General features: G+C 33.6%; 1 protein-coding gene and 1 non-coding gene across 2 annotated transcripts; both read right to left on the minus strand.

Annotated features, from left to right (window-relative positions):
• Window positions 1-203: 203 nt before the first annotated feature.
• TRNAS-AGA (transfer RNA serine (anticodon AGA)) lies at window positions 204-285 on the minus strand. Its single transcript has one exon. It is a non-coding gene; the product is annotated as a tRNA-Ser (tRNA).
• Window positions 286-1814: 1529 nt separating this feature from the next.
• LOC107907341 (histone H3.2) lies at window positions 1815-2575 on the minus strand. The gene has a single exon (XM_016834687.2). It carries the CDS (start codon window positions 2359-2361, stop codon window positions 1951-1953), a length of 411 nt encoding a protein of 136 aa, XP_016690176.1. The 5' UTR covers window positions 2362-2575; the 3' UTR covers window positions 1815-1950.
• Window positions 2576-9834: the final 7259 nt, after the last annotated feature.

Consider the following 9834-nt stretch of genomic DNA (forward strand, 5'->3'; position numbering starts at 1 on the left):
TGAAAACACAATACAGAAACTATGGGATTATTTCAATTCACTTCTACCTCTCGAAAGAGACTCATTTGCACGAAAGTTCTTCCACCTCTAACTTAACTAGAAATAGAAATGGGCTCATCAGACATACCCAGCCAAGAGAATATATTAATCAGTTACTATTGTCAAATTTGATTCAAAAAAAAAAAAGGAAAACAAAATAAAAACGTGAGCGGCAGGATTCGAACCTGCGCGGGCAGAGCCCACATGATTTCTAGTCATGCCCGATAACCACTCCGGCACGCCCACTGAGTTGTCAGCTTTCAGCCTAGTTTTTTTATTTACTCAACCTCACAATAAACAGTAATCGAAGCGAACAACTTTAAATCAAATCATAAATTACAATCGATCTTGAGACAATGTCAAGTATAGAACATGAATCCGATTTTACCACTAGCAATATATGTTTAATTTCCTGATAAAGGTTACACTTACAAACTGCTTGATTCTGTGATGGAATTGTAAATGTTTATTGCCTGGAGCATTAAATAAGGCTTTTTGGCTTCTGTGTGAGAGCTTCGAAGTTAAAACCTTAATTCCACTCTAAATATAGTTCTTCACATGAAAATAGAACATTACAGAGTAAGCCTTAAAACTTAAAGAAAGACCAAAATGAAAACAACCGTTAACTTCCCAGAAATGAAAATACATATATAGCCTAAACATTTCATGTGTCTGTCACTAGGCTCTGGGAGGATACTTGAATGAAAGGGAAAAAGGTACCTTGGCAGAGGCTTATCTGGTTTCCACTTCATGCGCCTAAACACTCACTTATTGCATGGATGGCTATTTTGAACAGGCAACCTACAAGAGACAGGTTAATTGCTTGCCGTCTTAACATTGATAGTAGTTGCCTTCTATGCTCCTCCGCTACTGAAACAAGAGACCACATCTGTTTTGAACGTGAGTTCTCCCGAAGGCTTTGGGGACTGATTTTGGTTCTATGTGGTATTACAAGATCTATTGGGACTTGGGTTCAAGAGTTGAATTGGGCTATGGCTTACTTGAAAGGTAACTCTCTCATAAGTCTGCATTCTCAAACTTGTATGGACTGCATTTATACATATCATTTGGCGTGAGAGAAATGGCAGGCTCTTCGCAAACCTTCTAATCCGGTGGAGGTCTTGCTTTCAAGAATTCAAGAAGTGGCGAGAATTCGGCTGAACGGTAAACAGATTAATAGGATGGACACCATTAACCAACAGTTTTGCTTGAATCGGGGCTTACCCAGTATAGGAATTTATAGTTTTGTTTTCTTGTATAGGCTTTGTATAGTTTCATGCCATAACCAATAGGAAATTAGTGGAAGAAGGCCGAATGGTTCATGCGTGTTGTGTAAAAGGTAACATTTTGTCAGAACCAATTGTTAGCTACAACCTTATCACCGTGTAAGCTAATTTTGAGTTGACAGGAGACTACCTAAGATTTTTGAGGAACTCGAATTCAGAGTCGAACGCTTTAGTTTCAGGCTATTTTTAAAATGGGATGTCACTTTAAGCTTTGAGGACATTTTGATCAGCACTTAAGGAATATAATCCAGATCGGTGCACATGTAAGAGTGTGTTGATCGCAATCGGCTCTGGCGAACATATATCTCTAAAAGCCATTGGGGATTTCGGAAATAATCATTAGAAAACATTAATCCAGTTTTGAAATCTTAAAACAGCGAATTAATCAGTATATTTGGAGTAATTATCCAAGTATATATGCAAGCAACTTCAAACAACACATACCCCAAAAAAAGGATATTAAAGAGTTACCAAAAAAGCAAAAGGCAATTTTAACCAACGAAATCATAAAGCTTCCAACTGTTTTCCATCAATTTAAATGAACATTTGCTGAGAAAGCAAAACGTACAAATGATGAAAAGCTTAGATCTCCAGCTTTAGACGTTACCCAGCCGAAAATCAAACTCTAAGCTCTCTCCCCTCTAATCCTCCTAGCAAGTTGAATATCCTTGGGCATGATCGTAACCCTCTTAGCGTGAATGGCACAGAGATTGGTATCCTCGAACAGTCCAACAAGGTAAGCCTCGGCAGCTTCTTGAAGAGCGGCAACAGCGCTACTCTGGAACCTCAAATCAGTCTTGAAATCTTGAGCGATTTCTCTCACCAACCTTTGGAATGGAAGTTTCCTGATCAAAAGCTCGGTGCTCTTCTGGTACTTCCTGATTTCTCTCAGAGCAACAGTTCCGGGCCTAAAACGATGAGGCTTCTTCACTCCTCCGGTTGCCGGAGCCGACTTCCGAGCCGCCTTCGTAGCCAGTTGCTTACGTGGAGCTTTACCACCGGTTGATTTCCTTGCTGTTTGCTTGGTACGAGCCATAGGGGTTAACTGACGGTGAACAGATAGGATTTGGATTGAAAGAAAGCGAAGGAAATTCGTAGAGTAGGTGACGGTGAAATATTGGAGGGGATATATATAAAAGGTATTTTGGAAGGAGAGGGAAAGAATGTTACTAAATATTTTAAAATAGGAGGGAACTATGGACGGTGGATCGGATGGGTTATCAACGATGGATAATTTGTTAAAGTTGTGATCCATGTGCAGAGCAAAATGACCAATAGAATTCGTTCATTTAAGCGGCAATTTTTCCAAGTTTGGGCTCTTTTCAAATTTTTGTTGGCATTTTTGAGAGAAGATCTGGGCCGTTTATGGATCAGATTATCAACGGATATAATGTAATGAAACCAGCGAGGATTTGATAGCTATCCGTGGTATATGCAAGCAGCCAATGGCATTTATCTTATCACAGTTCACTTAATTTAGCGTATTTGATAGTACTAGAATACGTTGTTTGGTATTATTTGGTTGGTTGAAATAATAGTCTTATTCTTTAATTATAAAATATTATTTTATACATTTAAAATAATTATATTTAATACAAATATATAAATTAAATTAATAAAAATTATATATAAAATTTGATGATAATTAAAATATATTAATATTGGATTTTTTTCTTAAATGTAATTGAAAATATTATTTGTGAGGTATTAAAAACAATAGTTTTTTTTCAAAAGCAATTGTGAGTCTCAATTCTCTCTTTTCTCATTCAAATTTATTTACAATTATTTTCACCACTACACTATTATCAATGACTCCAAAACAATACTAAATTCACCCATAAATTTCACTCAAACCTAGCTTTTTATTGCTTCTTATATTTTTCTCCATCCTTAATGGCACCAAACACCTCTCTTTTATATATGTTCTTCTCTCCTTGTTATTTTGTTAGGATTGTTCCGATTAAGCAACAAACAAGTAAAAATAGCAGAATAAATTAAGAAGATGAACACACAAATTTAACGTGGAAAAACCTCTCCAAAGAGGATAAAAAACCACAGGCAAAGATAATTTTACTATAATGGCAAAAGAACGAAGAGTACAAAATATGGAGATAAAAACTAAACCCGAAAAACAAAGAACCCTCAAAACGTAAACACAAAATTCTCTGAATATGTTATGAGTTCTAATCTAATGGATATTTTTTTCTAAGATTGTAAAAGAGTCTATTTATAAGCTAAATTAGTAAGTCAAATAAACTATACTAAAATGTGTAGAGAAGTTAAGAAGTGGTTTTTTGATATGGATTATCCAAAAGACATTCATAATGCTATTATTAGTGATATTATCTAATAATATGTTATGACCCTTGTGGTCGTCTTTTACTCAAAAAATAAATAAACTATACTAATAAATGTTAAATATATTATACTAATAAATACTAAATATTCTAGGAAGAAAATATATTTTTGTTTAACTTGACTTGCAAGCAATCTCTTAGATTTTGGGTCACACAACTCTAACAATCTCCACCTTGACACGAATTCTTTCAATGCCATATTTGCTAAAACCCGCCACGGGCCTATCTTGAACTATGTAGGGAATTAGCTGAGTCGAATCTATGCTTAGAAGCTGGAAGACTTCTAGCCTTCGACTTATGCACTGCCAAATCAATACTAACCCGGGTCTGATTTTCACGAACACAGTGCTCTAACTTTTTAAAACCTGCATCCAAAAGAGAACCTCTCTTCAACGAAACGGTCATACATTTTTCCCTCCTATGACCAAGTTGCCTCCGCTCCAAACGAGTTGACTTTGACTCCGTAACGGACGAGGGACGTCCGATTTCACCGGTCACTGTAGAATCTTCTAGAATATAAAGACTGCCAGTTCTTTTACCTTTTAACAAAACAAGAGCTCCACGAGATACTTTAATGTCGCTCGACTCGATGTTGATTCTACATCCTTTCAAGTCTAAAATACTCAAGTAGATGAGATTCTTTCGTAAATCAGGTACATACTTGACATCTGAGAGTGTCCTAATTGTCCCATCGTGTATCCTAATTTTAACAGTACCAATACCGATTATCTTACTAGATGAATCATTTCCCATGTGCACAACTCCATCTTCAACTGAACTGTATGTGGAGAACCATTCTCTATTGGGACACATGTGGAAAGAACATCCTGAATCTAGGATCCACTCAGATGTAAGCTTGGAGTTATCACTCGTTGACACTAACAAGAAATCATCACCACCTTCATCGACCAAATTAGCACCAACTACATCTTCCTCGTTACTCTCAGCAGCCCTTTTATTTCGCAGTTTATAACAATCTGCTTTGACGTGACCTAACTTTTTACAATAGCGACATCTTTTGTCTCGTTTCTTTGATGCTACCAAAACGGAAGCTTGTCTATCTGCTTTGCTATTCAAACCAAACTCATTGTCGAGTTTGTTCTACTCAACAAATGACCCTTCACATCTTCGAACGAGAGTTTGTCTCTGCCATAAATCAATGTCTCCCTGAAAGACTTGTATGAAGAGGGTAAAGAGCACAATAATAGCATAGCTTGATCTTCATCGTCAATATGAACCTCAACGTTCTTTAAATCATTTAAAAGAGTAATTAATTGACTGATGTGATCTCTAAAAAGCTCACCTTCGTTCATGCGAAACGTAAATAGACGTTGTTTCAACACTAAACGGTTAGCCAGAGACTTAGTCGCATAAAGAGTTTCTAACCTTTTCCACAAGGCGAATGAGGTCTTCTCCATCAATACCTCCTGCAATACTATATTCGTAAGGCACAACTGGATTGCTGACAAGGCCTTTTCATCAAGCTCTTCTCATTCTGTTTGATTTAGATTTTCAGGCTTTTTCCCTGTAACAACCTTTTTCAAGCTGTTTTGAACTAGAATTGCCATCATCCGAACTTGTCACAGATTGAAATTTGTCTCACCATCAAACTTCTCAATTTCAAATCTTGTTGCTGCCATCTCTGAACGGGCTACTATATGAAAATTGAACTAGCTATGATACCACTTGTTAGGATCGTCCCGATTAAGCAACAAATAAGTAAAAATAGCAGAAGAAATTGAGAAGATAAACACACAAATTTAACGTGGAAAAACCCCTCCAAATAGGATAAAAAACCACGGGCAAAGATAATTTTACTATAATGGCAAAAGAACGAAGAGTACAAAAGATGGAGATAAAAACTAAACCCCAAAAACCCGAAAAACAAAGAACCCTCAAAACGTAAACACTAAATTCTCTGAATGTCTTATGAATTCTAATCTAATGGGTATTTTTTTCTAAGATTGTAGAAGAGCCTAAATGTAACACCCCTTACCCAAGACCGTCACCGGAATCGAGTACGAGATGTCATCCAATTTAACTTACCAATTCGGAGCATAAAAATTTGCTTTTAAAATTAAATTCACTGTTCACAACAAAACTGTCCACCTGCGTGACTGTCACTAATTTAATTATAACTCAAGTTACGAGACTCGAAATTTAAATCCATAAATTTTCCCTGAAACTAGACTCATATTCATACTTACCATAAAATTTTCAAAATTTTTGACTTAGCAAATTAGTACAGTTTATTCATTAAAGTATCCCCTGTTTCACAGCTCGACAGGTCTGACCTCTTGACACTAAAAATAAATTATCTCATTGCACAGAATTCATATAAGGTTATAGTTTGTTTATTTTGAAAATAGACTCACTAAGAAATCTATACATATAAATTATGACCCATAATTCTTTCTGTACAATTTATAATGATTTTCCAAAGTCAGAACAGGGGACTTCAAAAACCATTCTGACTCTGTCTCACTAAAATTCAAATATCTAAAAATAAAGAATTCCTTTGCCTACATTGTTTCTTTTATATAAAAATAGACTTGATAAGCTTTAATTCCATATATAATTCACTCTCTAATTCTATTTCTACTATTTATGGTGATTTTTCAAATTCACGTCACTGCTGCTGTCAAAGAAACTGCTTCTTTGTATTAGCTACCATTTACACGTACATAATACCAAAACATAATCTTTAGTAACCATTTCAATAGCTAATCTTAGCCATATCATATGAACATACTCAAAATGATTAAGACTCTATACATGCCATAGTTTAAACATTTTGAAAAGCACATAATACCGAGATGATTATGATAGTGTGATACGAGCTCCGACGATCCCCAATTCGACCAAGTTCAAATCACTATAAAACAAAGGAAAGGATTAAAGGTGTAAGCTACTAATAGCTTAGTAAGTTACATGTAAACAATAATTACTCATTTAATAATTAACACTTTTAACATATAACTAATCAAAACATTTCCTAGCAATTTCAATCACTTACAAATGCACAATCTTACAAATTTACTTGCATATACATTTTCACACTTAACCTTTATCACTTATACTCATTCTTTTCAAATGTACCGGCATACATAATTCATTTCATATTCACTTTAACTCATTATTAATCCCGTTGAACACTCGGAATATACACAGATACGTAGAGATTTAGCACATAAGCGCAACACTGATATGTAGCCGAAGCTATCACTGTTATGTAGCCGAAGCTACCACTGAAACGTAGCCGAAGCTACCACTGATCAATAACACTGGAAATGTCCACGGGCCTGCTCACACAAGCTGTCAGGTGTCTGCAACACATGCTAGATCACCCAGCACCCGAGACTCACTGTAACACTGTAACACTAATCTCTAGTGACATGTCACTTGTATCCACTTCTATTCCTAAGTTCAACCGGGAATTTACACTTAACACTTTATTTTCAACACTTTAACACTTGAATAATTCATGAATAATTTTCCTTCCACATTGAATATTAATTCACATATCAAATATAATTCACAATTTATAAAAATATAACTATTATTTACACGTAACTTATCTCAGATGCAAAACGACTATTTTTATAATTTAGTCGATAACTTTCTCTTTTCCCCGATCACTTCCACTATTTCCTCTTTCTTGATCTATATTAACACAATTTAATACATTTTATCAATATTCCATTCAAATACAATTCATACACAATATTTTGGTAAATTTACATTTTTCCCCATAACTTTTTAAAAATTCCACTTTTGTCCCAAAGCTCGTAAAAATAAAATTCACTAAATTTTTAAATTTCAAACTTCACTAAATCATATTTCATGCTCATAACATCCCTCAATTTCACAAAATCACAACTTTATGCACACTTTACCATCTTTCACAATTTAACCCTTTTTCAATATTTTCATCAAAATTCATCTAGTAAAACTTGAAATTAACGCTTCAAACATTCATTATCTAACATCGCTAATCAATTTACAATTATATCATGAATGGGTCAATTTTTAAAATTTAATTTCATTTAAATTAAATAGTAGAAACATGAAATTCAAGCATCAATAAGCATAAAAATACGAAAATAATTAAAAACGAGGCAAGAAATCACTTACAATTGAGCTTAGGAAGATCAAGAACCCTAGCTATGGTGACATGAATTTTTTTGGCAGCAAACGTCTGATTTTGAAGAAGATAGACACTTATTTTCACTTTATTTTGTCTTTTAACAATTTGAACAAAAATGCCCTTGACCCATTACTTAGATATTTTTCTTGAATTACCCTTTTGTGTCCATATCACTAATTTATGGTCTAATTGCCACATAAACACTTCCAATTTCATGCAATAATTCAATTAATTCATTTAATCACTAATTAGACACACTTTGCATTTTTCTCGATTTAGTCCTAAAAATTCAATTAGGCACTAAATCATTAAAATTTTCTATCCATATTTTCACACAATATTTCAATCAATCAGTAACTAATAAAAATTTATAAAATTAAACTATTTCACTTCTGATTTGTGGTTACGAAACCACTATTCCGATTAGGCCCTATTTCGGGTTATCACAATAATTATAGGCTAAATTAGTAAGTCAAATAAACTATACTAATAAATGCTAAATATATTATACTAATAAATACTAAATATTCTAGAAAGAAAATATATTTTTGTTTAACTTGACTTGCAAGCAATCTCTTAGAATTTAGGTCACAAAACTCTAACATATTTTCATTGCAATCAAAATTGGTGTTTGAAATCTCACTTAAAACTCAAATTTTGAAGAGATAAAAAGTATATCTCTTCCATTTTTCTGTTTTTGATAAGTTTCTTCTGCCCATCTGCTATGAAAATTTCGTTTAGTTTTTTTTTTAGATAATTGATTTGTTTATGAGTAATTTGGGGGGGGGGGGAATAACACTTATTTCAAGTATTGTCATTGAATAGTTATTTAAAGGTAGCCGTGAAGAATGACTGTAATGACATTATTGCTTAATCCCATAATAATCATTCGGCTGAATTATTGTTCAACTAACCAAACACTAGCACGTCTATAGAGGGCTGAATATGCCCTGAATAGTTAAGTCATTCCATTGAACTAAACATGACATAAAATCTGTTTAACCTGGACTAGAACAGGTCGGTGTACCGATCCAAAAAATGTTATTAAACTAGGTGGATCAAGAATATCTATAAATAGGTTGAACGAACTAAAAAATGGATTGAATCGATTTTTTTATATTTTTTAAAATTTTTAATAATTTTTTAATCGAACTGATCAAACTAGTCAGATTAACATACCAATAAAATGATTAGTTCAACCACTAATCTAATTCTAAAAACATTGCTTAATTTACTAGCATATTTTTATTTTTTTGTGTATCACAAGTGGAGGGCAAAGTAAAAAATTATGAGTATTTGTCCATTATGGGTCATCGTTGCATACATAGCATAGCAAGCAGAGAGCACAACGTGAAAGGCGTGGTGTTTGTCATTGTCTCTGCTACCAGCATCTGTTACCAATGAGGGAAGTCTCAAAGAAATTGCTCCATCAGCATAGCATAGAAAAAATAGAATGCAGGCGCTAGAGCTGAGCTAAAAATCATTGTAGATGCAAGTAACTAATTATGAACTTCAGTTAAACACAAGGGAAAACATTTTCTTCGACTCACCTTGTCATACATGTTCAATAAACTTTGTTTATCAATTAATTATTATGTAATTATTTGTGAATGTTGACAATTTTTAGTTTAGTCGTAAGAAAATTTCACGAGTAATTTTAGCTTTCACCTTCAATTGTCAAAAAAAATATCTTTACAAACATATTTATTTAATGTGAATGAATAAATTCATTTGAAATAAATTAACATGGACAGAAATTCAACTACAAATTCTGGACCTATTATACCAAAAAGAAAAATTCAGAGCATAGCTTTTCAATACATCATATAGACAAGCATCCTAGACAGAAATTAGAGGAACATCGAAATGACCTCAATGGAAGCCATTTAAGCACCCATCTGAAACTTCTGCAACAATTCAGAGGATTAAAATTTTTATATTAAAAATAAAGTGATCAAAGTTCAAAAATCTGAAAAATATAGGAATTCTTCTCATAAATTAAATC

The sequence above is a fragment of the Gossypium hirsutum genome, chromosome D05 (assembly GCF_007990345.1).
Source record: "Gossypium hirsutum isolate 1008001.06 chromosome D05, Gossypium_hirsutum_v2.1, whole genome shotgun sequence".
In the NCBI taxonomy this organism is placed as follows: domain Eukaryota; kingdom Viridiplantae; phylum Streptophyta; class Magnoliopsida; order Malvales; family Malvaceae; genus Gossypium; species Gossypium hirsutum.